Below are 27,324 nucleotides of genomic sequence, written 5' to 3'. Positions count from 1 at the left end.
TCTTTGTGCATCTTTGTGTGTCTTTGTGCCTCTTTGAGTGTCTTTGTGCATCTTTGTGCCTCTTTGTGCATCTTTGTGTGTCTTTGTGTGTCTTTGTGTGTCTTTGTGCATCTTTGTGCCTCTTTGTGCATCTTTGTGTGTCTTTGTGTGTCTTTGTGCCTCTTTGTGCATCTTTGTGTGTCTTTGTGTGTCTTTGTGCCTCTTTGTGCATCTTTGTGCATCTTTGTGTGTCTTTGTATGTCTTTGTGTCTCTTTGTGCATCTTTGTGCCTCTTTGTGCATCTTTGTGTGTCTTTGTGCATCTTTGTGCCTCTTTGTGCATCTTTGTGCATCTTTGTGTGTCTTTGTGCCTCTTTGTGCATCTTTGTGCATCTTTGTGTGTCTTTGTGCATCGTTGTGTGTCTTTGTGCCTCTTTGTGCCTCTTTGTGCATATTTGTGTGTCTTTGTGCCTCTTTGTGTGTCTTTGTGCATCTTTGTGCCTCTTTGTGTGTCTTTGTGCATCTTTGTGTGTCTTTGTGCATCTTTGTGCCTCTTTGTGCATCGTTGTGCCTCTTTGTGTGTCTTTGTGCCTCTTTGTGCCTCTTTGTGTGTCTTTGTGCCTCTTTGTGCCTCTTTGTGCATCTTTGTGTGTCTTTGTGCCTCTTTGTGTGTCTTTGTGCATCTTTGTGCCTCTTTGTGTGTCTTTGTGCCTCTTTGTGTGTCTTTGTGCATCTTTGTGCCTCTTTGTGCATCTTTGTGCCTCTTTGTGCATCGTTGTGCCTCTTTGTGTGTCTTTGTGCCTCTTTGTGCTTCTTTGTGTGTCTTTGTGTGTCTTTGTGTGTCTTTGTGCCTCTTTGTGCCTCTTTGTGTGTCTTTGTGTGTCTTTGTGTGTCTTTGTGCCTCTTTGTGCCTCTTTGTGCCTCTTTGTGTGTCTTTGTGCATCTTTGTGCCTCTTTGTGCCTCTTTGTGCATCTTTGTGTGTCTTTGTGCATCTTTGTGCCTCTTTGTGCATCTTTGTATGTCTTTGTGCCTCTTTGTGCATCTTTGTGTGTCTTTGTGCCTCTGTGCCTCTTTGTGCATCTTTGTGCATCTTTGTGCATCTTTGTATGTCTTTGTGCCTCTTTGTGCCTCTTTGTGTGTCTTTGTGCCTCTTTGTGCCTCTTTGTGCCTCTTTGTGCATCTTTGTGTGTCTTTGTGCATCTTTGTGCCTCTTTGTGCATCTTTGTGTGTCTTTGTGCCTCTTTGTGTGTCTTTGTGCATCTTTGTGCCTCTTTGTGCATCTTTGTGTGTCTTTGTGCCTCTTTGTGTGTCTTTGTGCATCTTTGTGTGTCTTTGTGCATCTTTGTGCCTCTTTGTGCATCTTTGTGTGTCTTTGTGCCTCTTTGTGTGTCTTTGTGCATCTTTGTGCCTCTTTGTGCATCTTTGTGTGTCTTTGTGCCTCTTTGTGCCTCTTTGTGCATCTTTGTGTGTCTTTGTGCATCTTTGTGCCTCTTTGTGCATCTTTGTGTGTCTTTGTGCCTCTTTGTGTGTCTTTGTGCATCTTTGTGCCTCTTTGTGCATCTTTGTGTGTCTTTGTGTGTCTTTGTGTGTCTTTGTGCATCTTTGTGCCTCTTTGTGCATCTTTGTGTGTCTTTGTGTGTCTTTGTGCCTCTTTGTGCATCTTTGTGTGTCTTTGTGTGTCTTTGTGCCTCTTTGTGCATCTTTGTGCATCTTTGTGTGTCTTTGTATGTCTTTGTGTCTCTTTGTGCATCTTTGTGCCTCTTTGTGCATCTTTGTGTGTCTTTGTGCATCTTTGTGCCTCTTTGTGCATCTTTGTGCATCTTTGTGTGTCTTTGTGCCTCTTTGTGCATCTTTGTGCATCTTTGTGTGTCTTTGTGCATCGTTGTGTGTCTTTGTGCCTCTTTGTGCCTCTTTGTGCATATTTGTGTGTCTTTGTGCCTCTTTGTGTGTCTTTGTGCATCTTTGTGCCTCTTTGTGTGTCTTTGTGCATCTTTGTGTGTCTTTGTGCATCTTTGTGCCTCTTTGTGCATCGTTGTGCCTCTTTGTGTGTCTTTGTGCCTCTTTGTGCCTCTTTGTGTGTCTTTGTGCCTCTTTGTGCCTCTTTGTGCATCTTTGTGTGTCTTTGTGCCTCTTTGTGTGTCTTTGTGCATCTTTGTGCCTCTTTGTGTGTCTTTGTGCCTCTTTGTGTGTCTTTGTGCATCTTTGTGCCTCTTTGTGTGTCTTTGTGCCTCTTTGTGTGTCTTTGTGTATTTGTGTACCTCTTTATGCGTCTTTGTGCCTCTTTGTGCCTCTTTGTGCCTCTTTGTGCCTCTTTGTGTGTCTTTGTGTGTCTTTGTGTGTCTTTGTGCCTCTTTGTGCCTCTTTGTGCCTCTTTGTGTGTCTTTGTGCATCTTTGTGCCTCTTTGTGCCTCTTTGTGCATCTTTGTGTGTCTTTGTGCATCTTTGTGCCTCTTTGTGCATCTTTGTATGTCTTTGTGCCTCTTTGTGCATCTTTGTGTGTCTTTGTGCCTCTGTGCCTCTTTGTGCATCTTTGTGCATCTTTGTGCATCTTTGTATGTCTTTGTGCCTCTTTGTGCCTCTTTGTGTGTCTTTGTGCCTCTTTGTGCCTCTTTGTGCCTCTTTGTGCCTCTTTGTGCATCTTTGTGTGTCTTTGTGCATCTTTGTGCCTCTTTGTGCATCTTTGTGTGTCTTTGTGCCTCTTTGTGTGTCTTTGTGCATCTTTGTGCCTCTTTGTGCATCTTTGTGTGTCTTTGTGCCTCTTTGTGCCTCTTTGTGCATCTTTGTGTGTCTTTGTGCATCTTTGTGCCTCTTTGTGCATCTTTGTGTGTCTTTGTGCCTCTTTGTGTGTCTTTGTGCATCTTTGTGCCTCTTTGTGCATCTTTGTGTGTCTTTGTGCGTCTTTGTGCATCTTTGTGCCTCTTTGTGCATCTTTGTGTGTCTTTGTGTGTCTTTGTGCCTCTTTGTGCATCTTTGTGTGTCTTTGTGTGTCTTTGTGCCTCTTTGTGCATCTTTGTGCATCTTTGTGTGTCTTTGTGTCTCTTTGTGCATCTTTGTGTGTCTTTGTGTGCCTCTGTGCCTCTTTGTGCATCTTTGTGCATCTTTGTGCATCTTTGTGTGTCTTTGTGCCTCTGTGCCTCTTTGTGCATCTTTGTGTGTCTTTGTGCATCTTTGTGCCTCTTTGTGCATCTTTGTGCATCTTTGTGTGTCTTTGTGCCTCTTTGTGCATCTTTGTGCCTCTTTGTGCATCTTTGTGCATCTTTGTGTGTCTTTGTGCATCTTTGTGTGTCTTTGTGCCTCTTTGTGCATCTTTGTGTGTCTTTGTGCCTCTTTGTGTGTCTTTGTGCATCTTTGTGTGTCTTTGTGCCTCTTTGTGCATCTTTGTGTGTCTTTGTGCCTCTTTGTGTGTCTTTGTGCATCTTTGTGCCTCTTTGTGTGTCTTTGTGTGTCTTTGTGTGTCTTTGTGCCTCTTTGTGCATCTTTGTGCCTCTTTGTGCCTCTTTGTGTGTCTTTGTGTGTCTTTGTGTGTCTTTGTGCCTCTTTGTGCATCTTTGTGTGTCTTTGTGCATCTTTGTGCCTCTTTGTGCATCTTTGTGCATCTTTGTGCATCTTTGTATGTCTTTGTGCCTCTTTGTGCATCTTTGTGTGTCTTTGTGCCTCTGTGCCTCTTTGTGCATCTTTGTGCATCTTTGTATGTCTTTGTGCCTCTTTGTGCCTCTTTGTGTGTCTTTGTGCCTCTTTGTGCCTCTTTGTGTGTCTTTGTGCATCTTTGTGCCTCTTTGTGCATCTTTGTGTGTCTTTGTGCCTCTTTGTATGTCTTTGTGCCTCTTTGTGCCTCTTTGTGTGTCTTTGTGCCTCTTTGTGCATCTTTGTGTGTCTTTGTGCATCTTTGTGCCTCTTTGTGCATCTTTGTGTGTCTTTGTGCCTCTTTGTGTGTCTTTGTGCATCTTTGTGTGTCTTTGTGCATCTTTGTGCCTCTTTGTGCATCTTTGTGTGTCTTTGTGCCTCTTTGTGTGTCTTTGTGCATCTTTGTGCCTCTTTGTGCATCTTTGTGTGTCTTTGTGCCTCTTTGTGCCTCTTTGTGCATCTTTGTGTGTCTTTGTGCATCTTTGTGCCTCTTTGTGCATCTTTGTGTGTCTTTGTGCCTCTTTGTGTGTCTTTGTGCATCTTTGTGCCTCTTTGTGCATCTTTGTGTGTCTTTGTGTGTCTTTGTGTGTCTTTGTGCATCTTTGTGCCTCTTTGTGCATCTTTGTGTGTCTTTGTGTGTCTTTGTGCCTCTTTGTGCATCTTTGTGTGTCTTTGTGTGTCTTTGTGCCTCTTTGTGCATCTTTGTGCATCTTTGTGTGTCTTTGTATGTCTTTGTGTCTCTTTGTGCATCTTTGTGCCTCTTTGTGCATCTTTGTGTGTCTTTGTGCATCTTTGTGCCTCTTTGTGCATCTTTGTGCATCTTTGTGTGTCTTTGTGCCTCTTTGTGCATCTTTGTGCATCTTTGTGTGTCTTTGTGCATCTTTGTGTGTCTTTGTGCCTCTTTGTGCCTCTTTGTGCATATTTGTGTGTCTTTGTGCCTCTTTGTGTGTCTTTGTGCATCTTTGTGCCTCTTTGTGTGTCTTTGTGCATCTTTGTGTGTCTTTGTGCATCTTTGTGCCTCTTTGTGCATCGTTGTGCCTCTTTGTGTGTCTTTGTGCCTCTTTGTGCCTCTTTGTGTGTCTTTGTGCCTCTTTGTGCCTCTTTGTGCATCTTTGTGTGTCTTTGTGCCTCTTTGTGTGTCTTTGTGCATCTTTGTGCCTCTTTGTGTGTCTTTGTGCCTCTTTGTGTGTCTTTGTGCATCTTTGTGCCTCTTTGTGTGTCTTTGTGCCTCTTTGTGTGTCTTTGTGTATTTGTGTACCTCTTTATGCGTCTTTGTGCCTCTTTGTGCCTCTTTGTGCCTCTTTGTGTGTCTTTGTGTGTCTTTGTGTGTCTTTGTGCCTCTTTGTGCCTCTTTGTGCCTCTTTGTGTGTCTTTGTGCATCTTTGTGCCTCTTTGTGCCTCTTTGTGCATCTTTGTGTGTCTTTGTGCATCTTTGTGCCTCTTTGTGCATCTTTGTATGTCTTTGTGCCTCTTTGTGCATCTTTGTGTGTCTTTGTGCCTCTGTGCCTCTTTGTGCATCTTTGTGCATCTTTGTGCATCTTTGTATGTCTTTGTGCCTCTTTGTGCCTCTTTGTGTGTCTTTGTGCCTCTTTGTGCCTCTTTGTGCCTCTTTGTGCATCTTTGTGTGTCTTTGTGCATCTTTGTGCCTCTTTGTGCATCTTTGTGTGTCTTTGTGCCTCTTTGTGTGTCTTTGTGCATCTTTGTGCCTCTTTGTGCATCTTTGTGTGTCTTTGTGCCTCTTTGTGCCTCTTTGTGCATCTTTGTGTGTCTTTGTGCATCTTTGTGCCTCTTTGTGCATCTTTGTGTGTCTTTGTGCCTCTTTGTGTGTCTTTGTGCATCTTTGTGCCTCTTTGTGCATCTTTGTGTGTCTTTGTGCGTCTTTGTGCATCTTTGTGCCTCTTTGTGCATCTTTGTGTGTCTTTGTGTGTCTTTGTGCCTCTTTGTGCATCTTTGTGTGTCTTTGTGTGTCTTTGTGCCTCTTTGTGCATCTTTGTGCATCTTTGTGTGTCTTTGTGTCTCTTTGTGCATCTTTGTGTGTCTTTGTGTGCCTCTGTGCCTCTTTGTGCATCTTTGTGCATCTTTGTGCATCTTTGTGTGTCTTTGTGCCTCTGTGCCTCTTTGTGCATCTTTGTGTGTCTTTGTGCATCTTTGTGCCTCTTTGTGCATCTTTGTGCATCTTTGTGTGTCTTTGTGCCTCTTTGTGCATCTTTGTGCCTCTTTGTGCATCTTTGTGCATCTTTGTGTGTCTTTGTGCATCTTTGTGTGTCTTTGTGCCTCTTTGTGCATCTTTGTGTGTCTTTGTGCCTCTTTGTGCTTCTTTGTGCATCTTTGTGTGTCTTTGTGCCTCTTTGTGCATCTTTGTGTGTCTTTGTGCCTCTTTGTGTGTCTTTGTGCATCTTTGTGCCTCTTTGTGTGTCTTTGTGCCTCTTTGTGTGTCTTTGTGTATTTGTGTACCTCTTTATGCGTCTTTGTGCCTCTTTGTGCCTCTTTGTGCATCTTTGTGTGTCTTTGTGCATCTTTGTGCCTCTTTGTGCATCTTTGTGTGTCTTTGTGCATCTTTGTGTGTCTTTGTGCATCTTTGTGTGTCTTTGTGTATCTTTATGCATCTTTTATGCGCTTCATATTTCTGCCACGTGTTCATAATTTCCGTTCTGTTATTTCCATCACGGTCATTTTGTGGATTGATTTGAGCCTCGAATGGATTTCATATTCCATTGGACCTCCCGTGATTCCAGATTAATATTTCATCAGCTCTGTCTTCTGCCTCCATGGCTGCAAAGTCCTCATCATCATCATCATCATCATCATCATCATCATCATCATCATCATGGCTGCGGTCATACTGCAAACAGCAGAGAGGTGTGTGTTGCAAAAGGAAAGGAAGCGGTTATGAAACATAACCAGAGGGACGGACAGTGTTCATCATACTTCAGAGCTTCTGAGTGGAAACCCGACAACAATAATCACAAATAACAACAATAACTCACATCCTCTCACTTCGAGGAGAAGCTTGAGTCCTTCGAGACAGAATCAACTTTAATGACGTGTTTATGAAGGTAAATGAAAGGAGGTGATGGGCTCTGACCCCTTAACACACAAAGATAACAGACAACACACGTTTTGTTGTTGTTCCACTTTGACACAAACAAATATTCTGTGAGACATTTTTCAGCTGGAAACCAGTTGGAGTGGACTTCAGGGGGCGAGTTCCCAGTTCAACCCCTAGCGGTCTTTCCTTTGCCTGCACTGCCCCCCTGTGGTCACGCGGATATCAGTTTAGAGTGGGGGATCGAACACGGGCGTGGACACAATAACGTGAACACCGCTGCAGGGAAGTCCCTCCCCCCGAGGATGCGTGGAGACACGCGAGGAAACCACGCGAGGAGAGAGGAAACGAGGAAATAGGTTTCAAGAGAACTTCTAGTGGGACCAGTTCACTTAACTCTGAAACGAGGAGCTCATCGCGAGCATTCAGAAGTTCAATTCATATTCATTATAAAGTAGAGCAATGTGTAATGTTTATATGTTGGTGTTAAAGTAAATGAACATTAAAATGTCAAAATAAAGTGTTTCTTGTGTATCTGCACTGAGCTCTTTAAAGTTTGTATGATAAACTAAACTAAATGAATAAATACTAAATAATACATAACAAAATAAATAATAATTACCGCATGTACATTACCGTGTATTTAAAGATACATGTCAATCAAATGATATATCAATATAAAGAATCATCTCCAAACTAGTTCAGTGACTGTCTTCACTTGGGATTGACAGGACCTTTCAGAATAAAATTTTCTGTCTGTAACTGAGTCCTAAAACTGTTTTTGCAGTGAGAATATTTCATCAACTCCTTTTTAAATATTCTAGAAAAAAGAAAATGTATTAGATATTTTGTTGATTTATAATAAAAACAACTGAAAAACATCAATCTGTTTCTCCAAAAACACAAGACTCAAAGATATATTCAGTTTATAAATTCAGTTTAAATATTTAGTTTATAAATTCAGTTTATATATTCAATTTATATATTTAGTTTAAATATTCAGAGAGAAACCAGAACTCATTCACATTTAAGAAGCTGGACTTTAGTTATGTTTTATTGTTTTTACCATGTCAAGTACCTTTTTTAAAGCTCTATACAAATCTAAAATATTTTTATTATTATTATAAAACATTAAATAAATTACAATTTTTTTATTTTCTTTAAAATAAAAAGAATACCCTAAATCAACTACCAAGATAAAAACTAATGGATTATGTAATCTAGTGAATATTTGACATATGGGAATATTTATTTAAATATTGTACTAACGGCTTATTTTCATGTTCCATTTCTATTTAAATCTTTTAAATTACATCCTTAAATATTGCTGTTTTTTTTTTTTACCCCTCATGTTTAAAATCATACCTCCGTCTCACGGAAACGGCCAAATTACGAATCAAACGTTAAGCGCCATTTGTGTATTTTAGCTCATTGTGCAAGAAAACAACAAATAGGGGAGAATAAAAAATAGAAGCATGTTTAACTTCAGTTGGATTCTTTTATTCTTTCCATCACTGAACAGAACAAACTACACTCTTAAAATCTGATTCACTTTCAGTTCCCACAGAACCGACCCGGCTTTTTGTAGAAGAACCAAAACAGAAACAATAAACGTAGTAAACAACATCTCATAAAAACCACCCGGACGACGTGAAGCTTCACGTCTACGAACCACAAACATTCATTCGGTTGTCACCACGTCTGGCTGGGAGGAGTTGTTGTTGTTGTTGTTGTCGTCTCTAAAATACTGTCTTGACACAAACATGTTGACGCTGAAGAGCTGGAGGACGTTCATCTGGACACTTTTGGGTTTGAAATGACAAAGAACAAAAAGGTGATTGTTTCAAAGTGTATTAAATGTTTTAAAGTGTATTAATACACTTAATACCCAAAAGGGTGGAGATGAGGTATTAATACACTTTAAAACATTTTTATTGTAAACCTCAAAAAGGAGTTTTGATGTTTTAAAGTGTATTAAAACCTCAGTAGACGTATTCTACACCCAAAGGAATCAATACCAGTTATGTGAACGCGGCTTCAGACTTTAGGAAGCAGCTTCAGTGAAGAGGTGAACGTCCTTTGCTCCGTCAGCTGGAGTAATTAATTAACTAATTAACTAATTACTACACCGTCACTCAGACACACCTTTAAAGACGCGATGAAAATAACACATTTAAAAAGGAGCCTGGATGGATGAAAGTGAGGAGACGTTATGAAACCCAAACCAGTGGCACCAGAGACACACTCGCCCCTTTCAGACCAAAAACAACTGGAATGGTTCACATGTAAAATAAACACAGCTAGCTATGTTAAAATGTACCCCCCCCCCCCCCCCTCCCCCCCCTTACAGTACAATCACTGTGTATAAAAACCTCAGAGTAAATATTGATGTACACAACTTGGTATCTCCTGATGACAAATAATACAAAACAGGGAAAAGGAAACGGAGCGCTGAAAGGTTCTTAGTGTTGTATAAAAGCCACGGCGCTGTGCGGGTGTCAGGAAAACGACGTGAATCATTACCTGTAAATGAGATATAAAGTATTAAAACAGACGTAGTGTCCTTTGATGCATTTCATTTAAAAAGAGGCGGAATAAAAACCCTTAAAACGCATATTTCCTAAGAAGAAAACAACAACAACGTGGAAGTACTCGTAGCCGCGTGCGAAGCGTCCGGGCGACCTCTGGGGGTCAGTTAGTGTCGTTGACGATCACGACCACCATGTGCTCCTCGTCCAGATTACCCACAGTCCTCTTGGCCGCCTGCAGGTACTGCTGCGAGAACACGCCGGGGGGGAAGGCGTACAGCATGGCGCCGGGGCCGCCTTCTTTGGCGCCCGGCAGGCTCACGACGCCGGCCGCCTCCTTGTTGCGCAGGTAGGTCACCAGGTGGCGCAGCAGGCGGGCCTGCAGCCCCGGCTCGGGGGCGGCGGCCCCGCGGTCGATGGGGCCCTGCAGGGCGAGCAGGACGGCGAACCCGTCGGGGCGCCCGAGCTTCACGCGGCGCGACACCTCGTCCAGCCGCGTCTGGTCCATGCGGAGCCGCTGGGCGATCTTCAGCCGGCCCGGCTGGTTCTGCTGCTTCATCGTGTCCTTCATCACGGCGCTGAAGAACGCCGCGCCGCCCTCCAGCATGTACAGGTTGGCGGGGAAGCTGCTGTTCTTGAGGGCGAAGAAGCCGTGCCACGATTTGGCGAGCGAGGCCTGGGCGAACTCGGAGAGCGTGCCGGGAGAGGAGGAGGTGTCGGTCGCCGGGGAGGAGGCGGCGGCGGCGGCGTTGTTGACGGCGGCGGCGGCGGCGACGACGACCTCGCTGTTCCGATGGTGGTGGTTGTTGAGGTGCTCGGCGGACCTTTTGCCGTGGTGGCGGCCGGGCGGGGCGTCGTCTTCGTTGGCGGCAGAGTGTCGCCCGCCGCCTCCGTTCTCGGGGGTGTGGTCTCTGGGCTCGGTGGTGGAGTCGGGAGCGCGAACCCGCGCTCGGTCCGGGCTCGCGTCCGGGGAGACGGCGCCCGCCTGGCCTCGAACCCTCGACCTCCCCCTCTCCTTCTCCCGCTCGCGCTCCCTCTCCTCCGCCGGCCGGTCGGTCGACGCGCTCCGGCTCCGCCTCTTGCTCCGCCGCTCGTCCCTCTCCTTCAGCCAACGCTCCCGGCTCCGGCTGCGGCTCCTCGCCGCTCTCCGCCCGAACGCCTCCACCCCCCCCGGCCGCCGCTCCAGGCTGCGGGTGGGGCTGGCGGGGTAGTCCCTCTCCAGCAGCGCCCGCTCCCTCTGGGTGAGGAGGCCGTGAGAGGGCGGCGGCGGGGGCGGCGGCGGCGGGGTCGAGCGGTCCCTGGCGCCCCTCAGCTCGCGCTCCAGGCTGCGATGGCGGCTGAAGGCCTCCACGGGGAGGTCATAGTGGGAGGGGGCCACCACCGGGGGCTGGTAACCGGGGGGGAACGGCCGCGAGGGGCTCTCCTCGACTTTAGCAAAGTCCACCCTCAGGCGGCGCTCGGGCAGACCCAAAGGGAACCCCCTCATCTGGGTGCAGGCGGCTTGGGAGGCGTCCAAGCTCTCGTACTGGATGTAGGCGAAGCTGTCCCCCTTCACGTAGTCGATGTTCCGTATGCTTCCGAAGCGATCGAACTCCCGGGCGAGGGTGGCGAGGGAGTTCCCGGTCCCGAGACCGCCGACCCAGAGCCGCGTGGTGGGGTTGGCCTTCCCGTAGCCGATCTTTATTGGGTTGCCCCCCATCAGCCGGCCCTGCATGGCCACTTTGGCCCGGTGGGCCATGTCCAGGTTCTGGAACTTCACGAAGGCGTAGGCGCCCCCCTGTCCGCGGGCCGGCCGTTTGATCACCACGTCCTCGATGACCCCGTACTTGTCAAAGCCCCTCCTCAGTTCCGCCTCCGTCACGTTGCCGTCCAGGTTCCCGATAAAAAGGTTGCTGGTGGCCCTCTGGTCGTCCTCGGGTTTCAGGTCCTCCACCACCGGCATGGGGGGGAACCCGTAAGGCCGACCCCTCTCGTCCAGCATGCCATAATAATCCAAAAGCCGCTCCCTCTCCCTGCTGAGCCCCAGGGTCTCCAGGGCGTAATGCCGGGCCCTGATGTCCCGGATGTTGCTCACACCGGGCCCCGGCGGGGAGAGGGAGCGCTGCCGGTACGGGTACGGCGCGTGCAGGGCCAGGTACCCGGCGTCCGGCGGCGTCACGCTCCGCCTCCTCACGTACATGGGCTCGATCTTGAGCTGCCGGTCCCCGAGCACCAACCTGGAGGACTTGGCGTGCCGGGCCTCCTTGGCGTCCTCCGGGTGCCGGAAGTTCACGTAGGCGATGCGGCCCAGCTCCGGCGTGTGCGACAGCTTCACGCTGACGTCCCCGAACTTCTTGAACTCGTGGAACAGCGCGTCCTCCACGTCCTCGTCCGAGACCTGCGAGCCCAGGTTGCTGATGAGCAGCGTCTTGTACTCCAGGGTCCCGGGTCTGGCTGCGGGCAGCTGCTCCGCGCACGCAGCCGCGGTCACCGCGGTGGTGGCGGCCGCGGCGGAGGCGCGCAGCGGCGGCGGCTGCGGCGGCGCGCGGCCGAGGAGGCTGAGCTCGTGTCGGTGGTGGAGCTCCAGCGCGGCCGCCCGCTCCTCCCGGAGCCGCGGCTTCTCGCGCTCCCTGCTGCGGCTCCTCCGGCGGTGGTGGTGGTAGCCCCGGCTCTCCGCCAGCAGCAGAGCCAGCGGAGGAGGGGGAGCGGCCGGGGGATGCGGCTCCTCTCTCCGCGCGCTCTCCCGCTCACGCTCCCGGACCCGCTTCCCGGCGGCCCTGGACGGACTCGCCTCCCTCCCGGCCTGCCGCTTCATCTTCACGAACGGAGGGCGACGGGGATCAAACTTTTCTGCGCCTGCGACGGGAATCCGGCCTGGGAGAAGAAGCGCTGCCGGGCCGCACGTTGAACCACCGCGTACACGTCGGAATAAGAGCGAAAACTCGGTTCAGAAACATGTCCGCCTCGTAGCGTCTGCGCCTACGCCGCCATCTTGGACAATAGGAATGTGTGCGCTCTCGCCGAGAGGAGGGGGGCGGAGACTACGCGGTGACGCGCTCCGGCGGACGACGTCGTGACGTCACGACGCAGAAACAATAGTTATTTGTATTGTTATAAAATAATCCTACAGGATTACAGCAGCATTGCTCACAGTAATAAGTAAAACAAGTAGTATAATAACAGAAATAAGATAAAAGAGTAAAAAACAAGAAGAATATTATATATACAGACGGAGTAGGAATAGAATAAAGTGGATAATGTTGCAGAGAGTACTGAGACTTTTTATTATTTATTTTGAAGAAAATAATATTTGTATTTATTATGGTTGTAAATAAATGTTTTAAATTTCAAATCGACCAGTTTTAAATGTCATCCTTTTTTATTGTTTTATATATCACTCTACTTGTACACCGTCTACACATTTTTACATTTTCATGTCCTTTATTATTTAAATTCTTAAATGTAATATGTCCTGCCCTGCTATTTTATTTTATTGTATAAATGTAAACATTTTTGTTTGAGAAATGTCCCCCTGGGAATGAATAAAGTAAAACCGTATCTCTTATATTCTTATATATATATATTCTTGCTCTCTTGTTTCTTGTCTTACATTCAAAGTATTAAAAGTATCAGCAAAATGTGCTCAAAGTATCAGAAGTAAAAGTACTTAATATGCAGAGTCAATAATGATTGAAAAAGTAGTAATATTTTATTAGTATCAGTATTCATACTGTTGCATTTATTGTAAATACTGTTTTGGTTATTTGTTCCGAACAATGTTTGTTAAAAGCAGATGTGGTTTGTATGAACATATTAATCTGTAAAGACACTAGTAAGATATTTCATATGGGACATAAAATAGAAAATACTCCATAAAGTATCCTAAAGTTGTCCAGAAGTACTTGAGTACCCTGAATAACTTTTAGAAGTATCTGCATAAGTACTAATCAGAAAACTCTGTTATGTTATTTCTGTAATTAATCGAAGAAATACCATTCAATTTCAAATTATGGTAATTGTTGCTCTTAAAATATAATTTGTTTTCATCTTTGTGAATCTGGAGCTTTAACGTTGATGTTTATATATTTTGATAAATTAATTCCAGGTAATTCAAAGCTGGAATCCGTTTCTTTTAGAAGCTCATTAATTTAATTTCAACTCATCACTTCACTTATAATAATAATACATAACAATAATAATACGTGGGCGTTTTTCACATTTTAATGAAAAAGTAGAACAGTAACAAACGATATCACATGAAAGAAAAGTCACCGTGAAACAAAACATCCTGTTTCAAGTCAAACTGTTTATCCTTAAAGCATCAAACACCTGTCGTCCCTTCTGATGACACAACACTGTGTGTGTGTGTGTGTGTGTGTGTGTGTGTGTGTGTGTGTGTGTGTGTGTGTGTGTGTGTGTGTGTGTGTGTGTCAGTCACTACAATGTGGAAGAAGAGATATATATATCTATAGATATATAATGACTTCCCTCCATGTTCAGGAACCATTCAAACAAACAATCCTCAGTAAACTTTATTTATTTGTTTTCTTGTGAATTTTAAACAATCCTATTTTCCACTTCCTGTTACGTAACGTTCAGGAAACTCACGTGAAAGCAGCCGTCAATCAGCTAAAAACAAAACTTGTTCCTTAATAAATATCTGACCATATTTATATTTTAACTTGTCACGTCTTCTTGTGTCAAAGAGGAACTTTAAAAATAATTAAAGCCGATACGAAAAGATCACGTAGCTCGGTTTGTCTTTTATTGATTGGTTGGTTCTCATCGTAGCGATTGCTTTTAACTCAGTTTTAACTTGTGTTTGTTGTAGATTCTGTTTTTAATAAAGTTAATATTACTCAAAATTAAAAAAAAAAAAATTAAAAGTGCGTCGTCAAACTGTGATTGGTCTGCAGCACGGGAGCTTCTCTGTGATTGGTCTGCAGCCCGGGAGCTTCTCTGTGATTGGTCTGCAGCACGGGAGCTTCTCTGTGATTGGTCTGCAGCCCGGGAGCTTCTCTGTGATTGGTCTGCAGCACGGGAGCTTCTCTGTGATTGGTCTACAGCCCGGGAGCTTCTCTGTGAGTGGTCTACAGCCCGGGAGCTTCTCTGTGATTGGTCTGCAGCCCGGGAGCTTCTCTGTGATTGGTCTGCAGCCCGGGAGCTTCTCTGTGATTGGTCTGCAGCCCGGGAGCTTCTCTGTGATTGGTCTGCAGCACGGGAGCCTCTCTGTGTATTTCGATGTCGAGAATGAGATACGGAAAGCAAGAAGGTCATTTTATTTATTTAAATAACGGCTCCATTTGTTGGACTCGGGGGGCGTTGTTGACTTTAGATTGAAATAAAAAGATCTGAACTCCAATCCATCAAGTCTACACACACACACACACACACACACGTGTGTGTTTCACCAGTTCAGACAACATGAAAAGAATTGAGGGACAAAAAAAAGTTCTCATTATTGTAAAAATGTGCTCCAACGTTCAGCTTCATATTAATATCAGAAAGTGTGTGTGTGTGTGTATATATATATATATATATATATATATATATATATATATATATATATATATATATATATATATATATATATATATACATATATATATATATATATATATATATACATATATATATATATATATATATATACATATATATATATACATATATATATACATATATATATATACATATATATATATATATATATATATATATATATATATATATATACAGTCAGGAAGAGATTTAAACAGAACAAAAGCGCAGACTTTCACAATAAAGCGTCTTGGCGTGGAGTTCTCGTGGGGGCGTGGCCTGGAGAACTGGACTTCCAATACCGTAAAAATAATATTTGTTGCGTACTGACTTTGTTGGAGAATCAGGCAGCGAACCGTATCGACGACATCGGTAAAAAATAAAAAACAAAGCTGGTATTTCCCGTTTAATGAGTTCTTTCTTGACATTCGATCTCCTCCTCCTCCTCCTCCTCCTCCTCCTCCTCCTCCTCCTCCTCCTCCTCCTCCTCCTCCTCCTCCTCCTCCTCACAGGTCTGTCCGTGCCCTGGCGGCTGCCGGGGCGTACTTGGGCATGAGCTCCGTGATCTTGCGGATGAAGTCGTTCTTCTCGGCGCAGCCTTTGCAGGACTCGTCCCAGACTTCCAGGATCTTCTTCAGGTCCTTGACCTTCAGCTTCTTCAGGTCCACCGTGGTCAGGTCCAGCTGCTTGTCTGCATGGGACACACGACAGGTATGACGTCATCCTTCTGAATATACATTACGTATATTAAAAAGGTACCGGAGGAGGTATTTAGAGGAAGTGATGCAACACACAAAACTACACAGGGCACCTTTAATGCGTCATCTGTCAGCAGAAGAAGAATCAGGAAGAAGAGGACAATTAAGAGGAGGAGGAGGAGGAAGAGAAGAAGAATCAGGAAGAAGAGGACAATTAAGAGGAGGAGGAGAACATTTAGGAGGAGGAGGAGGAAGAGAAGAAGAATCAGGAAGAAGAGGACATTTAGGAGGAGGAGGAGAACATTTAGGAGGAGGAGGAGGAAGAGAAGAAGAATCAGGAAGAAGAGGACATTTAGGAGGAGGAGGAGAACATTTAGGAGGAGGAGGAGGAAGAGAAGAAGAATCAGGAAGAAGAGGACATTTAAGAGGAGGAGGAAGAGAAGAAGAATCAGGAAGAAGAGGACAATTAAGAGGAGGAGGAGAACATTTAGGAGGAGGAGGAGAAGAAGAATCAGGAAGAAGAGGACAATTAAGAGGAGGAGGAGAACATTTAGGAGGAGGAGGAGGAAGAGAAGAAGAATCAGGAAGAAGAGAACATTTAGGAGGAGGAGGAGAACATTTAGGAGGAGGAGGAGGAAGAGAAGAAGAATCAGGAAGAAGAGGACATTTAGGAGGAGGAGGAGAACATTTAGGAGGAGGAGGAGGAAGAGAAGAAGAATCAGGAAGAAGAGGACATTTAAGAGGAGGAGGAAGAGAAGAAGAATCAGGAAGAAGATGACAATTAAGAGGAGGAGGAGAACATTTAGGAGGAGGAGGAGGAAGAGAAGAAGAATCAGGAGGAAGAGGACATTTAGGAGGAGGAGGAGGAAGAGAAGAAGAATCAGGAGGAAGAGGACATTTAGGAGGAGGAGGAGAACATTTAGGAGGAGGAGGAGGAAGAGAAGAAGAATCAGGAGGAAGAGGACATCTAGGAGGAGGAGGAGGAAGAGAAGAAGAATCAGGAGGAAGAGGACATTTAAGAGGAGGAGGAAGAGAAGAAGAATCAGGAGGAAGAGGACATTTAAGAGGAGGAGGAAGAGAAGAAGAATCAGGAGGAAGAGGACATTTAGGAGGAGGAGGAGAACATTTAGGAGGAGGAGGAGGAAGAGAAGAAGAATCAGGAGGAAGAGGACATTTAGGAGGAGGAGGAGAACATTTAGGAGGAGGAGGAGGAGGAAGAGAAGAAGAATCAGGAAGAAGAGAACATTTAGGAGGAGGAGGACAACATTTAGGAGGAGGAGGAGGAGGAGGAAGAGAAGAAGAATCAGGAGGAAGAGGACATTTAGGAGGAGGAGGAGAACATTTAGGAGGAGGAGGAGGAAGAGAAGAAGAATCAGGAGGAAGAGGACATTTAGGAGGAGGAGGAGAACATTTAGGAGGAGGAGGAGGAAGAGAAGAATAATCAGGAAGAAGAGAACATTTAAGAGGAGGAGGAGAACAATTAGGAGGAGGAGGAGGAAGAGAAGAAGAATCAGGAAGAAGAGAACATTTAAGAGGAGGAGGAGAACAATGAGGAGGAGGAGGAGGAAGAGAAGAAGAATCAGGAGGAAGAGGACATTTAGGAGGAGGAGGAGGAAGAGAAGAAGAATCAGGAGGAAGAGGACATTTAGGAGGAGGAGGAAGAGAAGAAGAATCAGGAGGAAGAGGACATTTAAGAGGAGGAGGAAGAGAAGAAGAATCAGGAGGAAGAGGACATTTAAGAGGAGGAGGAAGAGAAGAAGAATCAGGAGGAAGAGGACATTTAGGAGGAGGAGGAGAACATTTAGGAGGAGGAGGAGGAAGAGAAGAAGAATCAGGAGGAAGAGGACATTTAGGAGGAGGAAGAGGACATCTAGGAGGAGGAGGAGGAAGAGAAGAAGAATCAGGAGGAAGAGGACATTTAAGAGGAGGAGGAAGAGAAGAAGAATCAGGAGGAAGAGGACATTTAAGAGGAGGAGGAAGAGAAGAAGAATCAGGAGGAAGAGGACATTTAGGAGGAGGAGGAGAACATTTAGGAGGAGGAGGAGGAAGAGAAGAAGAATCAGGAGGAAGAGGACATTTAGGAGGAGGAGGAGAACATTTAGGAGGAGGAGGAGGAAGAGAAGAAGAAACAGGAAGAAGAGAACATTTAGGAGGAGGAGGACAACATTTAGGAGGAGGAGGAGGAGGAAGAGAAGAAGAATCAGGAAGAAGAGAACATTTAAGAGGAGGAGGAGAACAATTAGGAGGAGGAGGAGGAAGAGAAGAAGAATCAGGAAGAAGAGAACATTTAAGAGGAGGAGGAGAACAATGAGGAGGAGGAGGAGGAAGAGAAGAAGAATCAGGAGGAAGAGAACATTTAAGAGGAGGAGGAGAACATTTAGGAGGAGGAGGAGGAAGAGAAGAAGAATCAGGAGGAAGAGAACATTTAGGAGGAGGAGGAGGAAGAGAAGAAGAATCAGGAAGAAGAGAACATTTAAGAGGAGGAGGAGAACATTTAGGAGGAGGAGGAGGAAGAGAAGAAGAATCAGGAGGAAGAGAACATTTAAGAGGAGGAGGAGAACAATGAGGAGGAGGAGGAGGAAGAGAAGAAGAATCAGGAAGAAGAGAACATTTAAGAGGAGGAGGAGAACATTTAGGAGGAGGAGGAGGAAGAGAAGAAGAATCAGGAGGAAGAGAACATTTAAGAGGAGGAGGAGAACATTTAGGAGGAGGAGGAGGAAGAGAAGAAGAATCAGGAGGAAGAGAACATTTAGGAGGAGGAGGAGGAAGAGAAGAAGAATCAGGAGGAAGAGGACATTTAGGAGGAGGAGGAGGAAGAGAAGAAGAATCAGGAAGAAGAGAACATTTAAGAGGAGGAGGAGAACATTTAGGAGGAGGAAGAGGAGAAGAGGAGGAGAAGATTCAGGAGGAGGAGGAGAAGAAGATTTAGGAGGAGAAGGAAGAGGAGAAGTTCTAGGACGTAGATTTTATGCAATTATTAAAACATGTCAAAGTAAAAGAGAAAGTGAAGTAACGCATGTGGAGTGTTCTGGGAGAGATGTTCTCCTCCTCATGAGGAGTGTTCTGGGAGAGATGTTCTCCTCCTCACGAGGAGTGTTCTAGGAGAGATGTTCTCCTCCTCATGAGGAGTGTTCTAGGAAGATGTTCTCCTCCTCATGAGGAGTGTTCTAGGAGAGATGTTCTCCTGAGGAGTGTTCTAGGAAGATGTTCTCCTGCTCATGAGGAGATGTTCTCCTCCTCATGAGGAGTGTTCTAGGAGAGATGTTCTCCTGCTCATGAGTGTTCTAGGAGAGATGTTCTCCTGCTCAGGAGTGTTCTAGGAGAGATGTTCTCCTCCTCATGAGGAGTGTTCTAGGAGAGATGTTCTCCTCCTCATGAGGAGTGTTCTAGGAGAGATGTTCTCCTGCTCATGAGGAGTGTTCTAGGAAGATGTTCTCCTCATGAAGAGTGTTCTGGGAAGATGTTCTCCTCCTCATGAGGAGATGTTCTCCTCCTCATGAGGAGTGTTCTAGGAGAGATGTTCTCCTGCTCATGAGTGTTCTAGGAGAGATGTTCTCCTGCTCATGAGTGTTCTAGGAGAGATGTTCGTTCTCCTCCTCATGAGTGTTCTAGGAGAGATGTTCTCCTGCTCATGAGTGTTCTAGGAGAGATGTTCTCCTCCTCATGAGGAGTGTTCTAGGAGAGATGTTCTCCTGCTCATGAGTGTTCTAGGAGAGATGTTCTCCTGCTCATGAGGAGTGTTCTAGGAGAGATGTTCTCCTCCTCACGAGGAGTGTTCTAGGAGAGATGTTCTCCTGCTGAGGAGTGTTCTGGGAGAGATGTTCTCCTGCTCACCGTATTTCAGGTCACAGATCTGGCCGTCCTTCTTCTTCAGCTTCTCACAGATCTTCTCCACGGGCACGTGGTGGCTGAGCGGCTTCGACACCTCGTTGATCATCTTGGTGGCGGCGTCGCTGGTCGCCCCGATGTAGTAACACTGAGGAGGGAGGAGAGGAGGCGTCAGCAAAGGGAGCATCAGAGGAAACAACCATTCAGGTTGAGGAGGTCCAGCTACATGCAGATAGACGGCTGTTACCTTGTCTCCTTTCCTCACTGCGCCCTTCTAGCTCGTTCTCCTTTATTCCCCCTTTCCTTCCTCTTTACCTCTCTTTTCCTCATTGCTCCATCCTTTCCTTCCTTCTGTCCTTACTCTCTTTTCCATCCTCCCTTTCCTTCTTGCTCCTCCGTTTCTTCTCTTTGTCTCCTTTCCTTCCTCCCTCCTCTCTATTAATGAATCTCTTCACACGTTTCGTATGTAGACTGCAACGGTTCTCTTGAATCTCTTCACACGTGGAACCTGCGTTCTACTCACAAAGCGGTTCTCTTTGCCTTTGGCGTCTCTGCAGCTCTTGACGACGGCCTTCTCGATGTCAACGCTGTTGAAGTTCACCTGGTCGTCCTCCAGCGACCGGTACAGCTTCCCGAGGAACGTCACACACACTGGAGCGAAGAGGAAACATGAAGCATGAAACATGAAACATGAAACATGACACATGACACATGACGCATGAAACATGAAACATGACGCATGAAACATGACGCATGAAACATGACACATGACGCATGAAGCATGACACATGAAACATGACACATGACGCATGAAACATGAAGCATGAAACATGAAGCATGAATCATGACGCATGACACATGACGCATGACGCATGAAACATGACGCATGAAACATGAAACATGAAACATGACACATGACACATGACGCATGAAACATGAAACATGACGCATGAAACATGACGCATGAAACATGACACATGACGCATGAAACATGAAACATGAAACATGACACATGACACATGACGCATGAAACATGAAACATGACGCATGAAGCATGACACATGACACATGACGCATGAAACATGAAACATGAAGCATGAAACATGACGCATGAAACATGACACATGACGCATGAAACATGACACATGACACATGAAACATGAAACATGAAGCATGAAACATGACGCATGAAACATGACACATGACGCATGAAACATGACACATGACGCATGAAGCATGACACATGAAGCATCAAACATGACACATGACACATGACACATGAAGCATCAAACATGACGCATGAAACATGAAACATGACGCATGACACATGACGCATGAAGCATGACGCATGAAACATGACACATGACACATGACGCATGAAGCATGACACATGAAACATGACACATGAAACATGACACATGAAACATGACACATGACACATGAAGCATCAAACATGACACATGAAACATGACACATGACACATGACGCATGACGCATGACACATGAAGCATCAAACATGACACATGACACATGACACATGACGCATGAAGCATGACACATGAAACATGACGCATGACACATGACACATGACGCATGAAACATGACGCAAGAAACATGAAACATGAAACATGAAGCATGAAACATGACGCATGACACATGACACATGAAACATGACGCATTACACATGAAGCATGAAACATGACGCATGACGCATGAAACATGACGCATGAAACATGACGCATGAAACATGACGCATGAAACATGAAGCATGAAACATGACACATGACGCATGAAACATGAAACATGACGCATGAAACATGAAACATGACGCATGACGCATGAAACATGAAACATGAAACATGAAACATGAAACATGACACATGAAACATGACACATGAAACATGACACATGACGCATGAAACATGAAACATGACGCATGAAACATGACGCATGAAACATGACACATGAAACATGAAGCATGAAACATGACACATGACGCATGAAACATGACACATGACGCATGAAACATGACACATGAAACATGAAACATGACACATGACACATGACACATGACGCATGAAACATGACGCATGAAACATGAAACATGACACATGAAACATGAAGCATGAAACATGACACATGACGCATGAAACATGAAGCATGAAACATGACGCATGAAACATGACACATGACACATGACACATGAAACATGACGCATGACGCATGAAACATGACGCATGAAACATGAAACATGAAGCATGAAACATGACGCATGACACATGACACATGAAACATGAAACATGAAGCATGAAACATGACACATGACACATGACACATGACACATGACGCATGACACATGACGCATGACGCATGAAACATGACGCATGAAACATGAAACATGAAACATGAAACATGAAACATGACACATGACGCATGAAACATGAAACATGACGCATGACGCATGACGCATGACACATAAAACATGAAGCATGAAACATGAAACATGACGCATTACACATGAAGCATGAAACATGACTCATGACGCATGACGCATGAAACATGACGCATGAAACATGACGCATGAAACATGAAACATGAAACATGACGCATGAAACATGACACATGACGCATGAAACATGAAACATGACGCATGAAACATGAAACATGAAACATGAAACATGAAACATGAAACATGACACATGACGCATGAAACATGAAACATGACGCATGAAACATGACGCATGAAACATGACGCATGAAACATGACGCATGAAACATGACACATGACGCATGAAACATGACACATGACGCATGAAACATGAAACATGAAACATGAAACATGAAACATGAAACATGACACATGAAACATGACACATGACACATGACACATGACGCATGAAACATGAAACATGAAACATGACGCATGAAACATGAAACATGACACATGAAACATGAAGCATGAAACATGACACATGACGCATGAAACATGAAGCATGAAACATGAAGCATGAAACATGACGCATGAAACATGACACATGACACATGACACATGAAACATGACGCATGACGCATGAAACATGACACATGAAGCATGACACATGACGCATGAAACATGAAGCATGAAACATGAAACATGAAACATGAAACATGAAGCATGAAACATGACGCATGACGCATGAAACATGACGCATGAAACATGAAACATGAAGCATGAAACATGACACATGACGCATGAAACATGAAACATGACGCATGACGCATGAAACATGACGCATGAAACATGACGCATGAAACATGACACATGACGCATGAAACATGACACATGACACATGAAACATGACGCATGACACATGAAACATGAAACATGAAACATGACGCATGACGCATGAAACATGAAGCATGACACATTAAACATGAAACATTAAGCATGACACATGAAGCATGAAGCATTAAACATGAAACATTAAGCGTGACACATGAAGCATGACGCATTACACATGAAGCATGAAACATGACGCATGACGCATGAAACATGACGCATGAAACATGACACATGACGCATGACGCATGAAACATGACGCATGACGCATGAAACATGAAACATGAAACATGAAGCATGAAACATGACACATGACACATGACACATGACGCATGAAACATGACGCATGAAACATGAAACATGACACATGAAACATGAAGCATGAAACATGACACATGACGCATGAAACATGAAGCATGAAACATGACGCATGAAACATGACACATGACACATGACACATGAAACATGACGCATGAAACATGACACATGACACATGAAGCATGACACATGACGCATGACGCATGAAACATGACGCATGAAACATGAAACATGAAGCATGAAACATGACGCATGACACATGAAACATGAAACATGAAGCATGAAACATGACACATGACACATGACACATGACACATGACACATGACGCATGACGCATGAAACATGACGCATGAAACATGAAACATGAAGCATGAAACATGAAACATGACACATGACGCATGAAACATGAAACATGACGCATGACGCATGACGCATGACACATGAAACATGAAACATGAAGCATGAAACATGAAACATGACGCATTACACATGAAGCATGAAACATGACTCATGACGCATGACGCATGAAACATGACGCATGAAACATGACGCATGAAACATGACGCATGAAACATGACACATGACGCATGAAACATGAAACATGACGCATGACGCATGAAACATGAAACATGAAACATGAAACATGACACATGAAACATGACGCATGAAACATGACGCATGAAACATGACGCATGAAACATGACGCATGAAACATGACACATGAAACATGAAGCATGAAACATGACACATGACGCATGAAACATGACACATGACGCATGAAACATGACACATGAAACATGACACATGACACATGACACATGACACATGACGCATGAAACATGAAACATGAAACATGACGCATGAAACATGAAACATGAAACATGACACATGAAACATGAAGCATGAAACATGACACATGACGCATGAAACATGAAGCATGAAACATGACGCATGAAACATGACACATGACACATGAAACATGACGCATGACGCATGAAACATGACACATGAAGCATGACACATGACGCATGAAACATGAAACATGAAGCATGAAACATGAAACATGAAACATGAAGCATGAAACATGACACATGACACATGACACATGACGCATGACACATGACGCATGACGCATGAAACATGACGCATGAAACATGAAACATGAAGCATGAAACATGACACATGACGCATGAAACATGAAACATGACGCATGACGCATGAAACATGACGCATGAAACATGACACATGACGCATGAAACATGACACATGACACATGAAACATGACGCATGACACATGAAACATGAAACATGACGCATGACGCATGAAACATGAAGCATGACACATTAAACATGAAACATTAAGCATGACACATGAAGCATGAAGCATTAAACATGAAACATTAAGCGTGACACATGAAGCATGACGCATTACACATGAAGCATGAAACATGACGCATGACGCATGAAACATGACGCATGAAACATGACACATGACGCATGAAACATGAAACATGACGCATGACGCATGAAACATGAAACATGACGCATGAAACATGACGCATGAAACATGACGCATGAAACATGACACATGAAACATGAAGCATGAAACATGACACATGACGCATGAAACATGACACATGACGCATGAAACATGACACATGACACATGACACATGACACATGACACATGACGCATGAAACATGAAACATGAAACATGACGCATGAAACATGAAACATGACACATGAAACATGAAGCATGAAACATGACACATGACGCATGAAACATGACACATGACACATGACACATGAAACATGACGCATGACGCATGAAACATGACACATGAAGCATGAAGCATGACACATGACGCATGAAACATGAAGCATGAAACATGAAACATGAAACATGAAACATGAAGCATGAAACATGACACATGACACATGACAGATGACACATGACGCATGACGCATGAAACATGACGCATGGAACATGAAACATGAAGCATGAAACATGAAACATGACACATGACGCATGAAACATGAAACATGACGCATGACGCATGAAACATGACGCATGAAACATGACGCATGAAACATGAAACATGACGCATGAAACATGACACATGACGCATGAAACATGACACATGACACATGAAACATGACGCATGACACATGAAACATGAAACATGAAACATGAAACATGACGCATGACGCATGAAACATGAAGCATGACACATTAAACATGAAACATTAAGCATGACACATGAAGCATGAAGCATTAAACATGAAACATTAAGCATGACACATGAAGCATGAAGCATGACACATGAAGCATGAAGCATGAAGCATGACACATGAAGCATGAAGCATGACACATGACACATGAAGCATGAAGCATGAAGCATGACACATGACACATGAAACATGACACATGACGCATGAAACATGACACATGAAACATGAAGCATGAAGCATGAAGCATGACACATTACACATGAAACATGAAGCATGAAGCATGAAACATGACGCATGAAACATGACACATGACAATGGCTGATGCATTGTGGGGTTTTTTGTGGGCGTTTAAAGAATAATTTACATTATTTCTAAAATTGACAGACGACTGACATTTTAAAACCGGTTAGATCATTTCGACCTCGAGGGGAAACAATTAGGTAAATATTTGATTATGAAACTATTTCAAGAGCCAATAACCGAATTGAAGCATTTTCTGTCCCCTTCAAGTCAAACGGGTTCCCCCGGAGAACGATGATGTCATGAATGAGAACACTGTGGGAGTTTTGCATTATTGTTGTTTTGAATAAACAAGCCGAGCCTCTTGGACTCTAGGAGAAGCAGGAATCCATTTCCATACGTCTCTATTGAAAGCAGAATATATTATCGCCGTGTAACATAAACTTTTATGTAACTATATATTTACTCAGATCTGCTGAGACACACACACACACTGAGTCCAGGCCCCTCACATGCGCACGCACACGCACGCACGCACACACACACACTGAGAACAGGTCCCTCACATGCGCACGCACACGCACGCACACACACACACACACTGAGTCCAGGCCCCACACACACACACACACACACACACACACACACACGCACACACGCACACACGCACGCACACATGCACGCACACGCGCACACACGCACACACACACACGCCTTACCTTCACAGTCGCCTTCTCTCAAGGCTTCACCGGAACCCGGAAACAGAGCGAGCGCGAGCGCCACCGACAGCCCGCTTAACGACAGCATCTCCCCGGTAAGTGAACTGGTCTCCGCGTCGGTGCTTCTGGCTGCTTCGATACGGACGCCGGTAAACTGCTGGTGCTGTGGGGGCTCTTTTCGTTTTCTTCCGGTGCTGCGTCACACTAGGTCGGCGGCTCATTGGTCGAGAGGCGCCACACTTCCGGTGGACTTCCACGCACTGTCCTCCGATTGGACGGAGGCGGAACGTTCCGGGAGCAACGTCCAGTTGGCGCCGTCTGATTGGGCCACGGCCGCCACGTGCTCTCGTGTACCGGCCTCACGTTTTGGGACGGCGGTGATGTAAGAACTCTGATTCTCAGGGAAATGAGGATTTGTACTTCTTTTTATTAAAGAAATACATTGTTATTGAAGAAATACAATGAAATGATAATAAATAAGTGATTGTGAATGAATAATAAAATATATCTATCTATATATCTATCTATCTATCTATATATATATATATATATATATATATATATATATATGTGTGTATATTTATTTATATATATATATTTATTTATATATATATATAATATATATATATAGATATAGATATCTTTTTCGACTATACCTTGAATAGGTAGCACTTAAATGCCGTAGTAGCACTTAAATGTCCCTTACCGATAGCACTTTGTTGTTTAGCACTTTAGTAGCACTTAAATGTCTCTTACTGATAGCACTTTGTTGTTTAGCACTTTAGTAGCACTTAAATGTCTCTTACTGATGGCACTTTGTAGTTTAACGTTATTGAAGAAATTGTACTTGCTTGATTCTTGTTGTTCTGAGTTTGGACTCATGGTTTAATGCACTTATTGTAAGTCGCTTTGGATAAAAGCGTCAGCTAAATGACATGTAATGTAATGTAATGTAATATATATATGTATATATATATATATATATATATATATATATATATAATGTAAGAGTCCCATCTAGCTTCATATTATTCCATATAGAACAACTGTGTGTAATATGATGAAAAATAGAACCTGGATATTGATCGATTATATACTAGTGTTGATATTTTGAACGGCAAACAAACAAATTATCTTTTTTATTTTTTTATTTTTTATTAATACGATGCTTTCTTTCAGCTAATTGCATCCTGATGGTGTTTCCATAAAACCTGCATATTCTTTCTTAATCTCTGGAAAGACGTCAACACTTTTCTTATTTAATCATATTAT

The 27,324-nt window shown here is 44.2% G+C and overlaps 2 protein-coding genes across 2 annotated transcripts; both read right to left on the bottom strand.

Annotated features, from left to right (window-relative positions):
• Positions 1 to 8,127: 8,127 nt before the first annotated feature.
• Positions 8,128 to 12,180, bottom strand: rbm15b (RNA binding motif protein 15B). The gene is made up of 2 exons (XM_034531832.1): positions 11,660 to 12,180; positions 8,128 to 11,623 (listed from the first exon to the last, which is right to left on the bottom strand). Exons 1-2 carry the CDS (start codon positions 11,969 to 11,971, stop codon positions 9,341 to 9,343), a joined length of 2,595 nt encoding a protein of 864 aa, XP_034387723.1. The 5' UTR covers positions 11,972 to 12,180; the 3' UTR covers positions 8,128 to 9,340.
• Positions 12,181 to 14,871: 2,691 nt separating this feature from the next.
• manf (mesencephalic astrocyte-derived neurotrophic factor) lies at positions 14,872 to 26,309 on the bottom strand. Its single transcript, XM_034531830.1, has 4 exons — positions 26,053 to 26,309; positions 19,747 to 19,874; positions 19,230 to 19,371; positions 14,872 to 15,388 (listed from the first exon to the last, which is right to left on the bottom strand). The coding sequence occupies exons 1-4, from the start codon at positions 26,138 to 26,140 to the stop codon at positions 15,204 to 15,206; spliced, it is 543 nt and encodes a 180-aa protein (XP_034387721.1). The 5' UTR covers positions 26,141 to 26,309; the 3' UTR covers positions 14,872 to 15,203.
• Between the last annotated feature and the right edge of the window lie 1,015 nt (positions 26,310 to 27,324).

Source organism: Cyclopterus lumpus, chromosome 5, assembly GCF_009769545.1.
Source record: "Cyclopterus lumpus isolate fCycLum1 chromosome 5, fCycLum1.pri, whole genome shotgun sequence".
NCBI classification, from domain to species: Eukaryota; Metazoa; Chordata; class Actinopteri; order Perciformes; family Cyclopteridae; genus Cyclopterus; species Cyclopterus lumpus.
This window is presented reverse-complemented; position numbering and strand designations above follow the sequence as displayed.

What these genes read in the sequence shown, in the direction of transcription:
- rbm15b (XM_034531832.1), bottom strand. Translation starts at nt 11,971, where the DNA reads ATGAAGCGGCAGGCCGGGAGGGAGGCGAGTCCGTCCAGGGCCGCCGGG. An exon ending in TGCGCGCCTCCGCCGCGGCC is followed by an intron (nt 11,624 to 11,659) that starts GCCACCACCGCG and finishes GCGTGCGCGGAG; the next exon opens with CAGCTGCCCGCAGCCAGACC.
- manf (XM_034531830.1), bottom strand. Translation starts at nt 26,140, where the DNA reads ATGCTGTCGTTAAGCGGGCTGTCGGTGGCGCTCGCGCTCGCTCTGTTT. An exon ending in GAGAGAAGGCGACTGTGAAG is followed by an intron (nt 19,875 to 26,052) that starts GTAAGGCGTGTG and finishes TCTTCGCTCCAG; the next exon opens with TGTGTGTGACGTTCCTCGGG. An exon ending in GATCTGTGACCTGAAATACG is followed by an intron (nt 15,389 to 19,229) that starts GTGAGCAGGAGA and finishes TGTCCCATGCAG; the next exon opens with ACAAGCAGCTGGACCTGACC.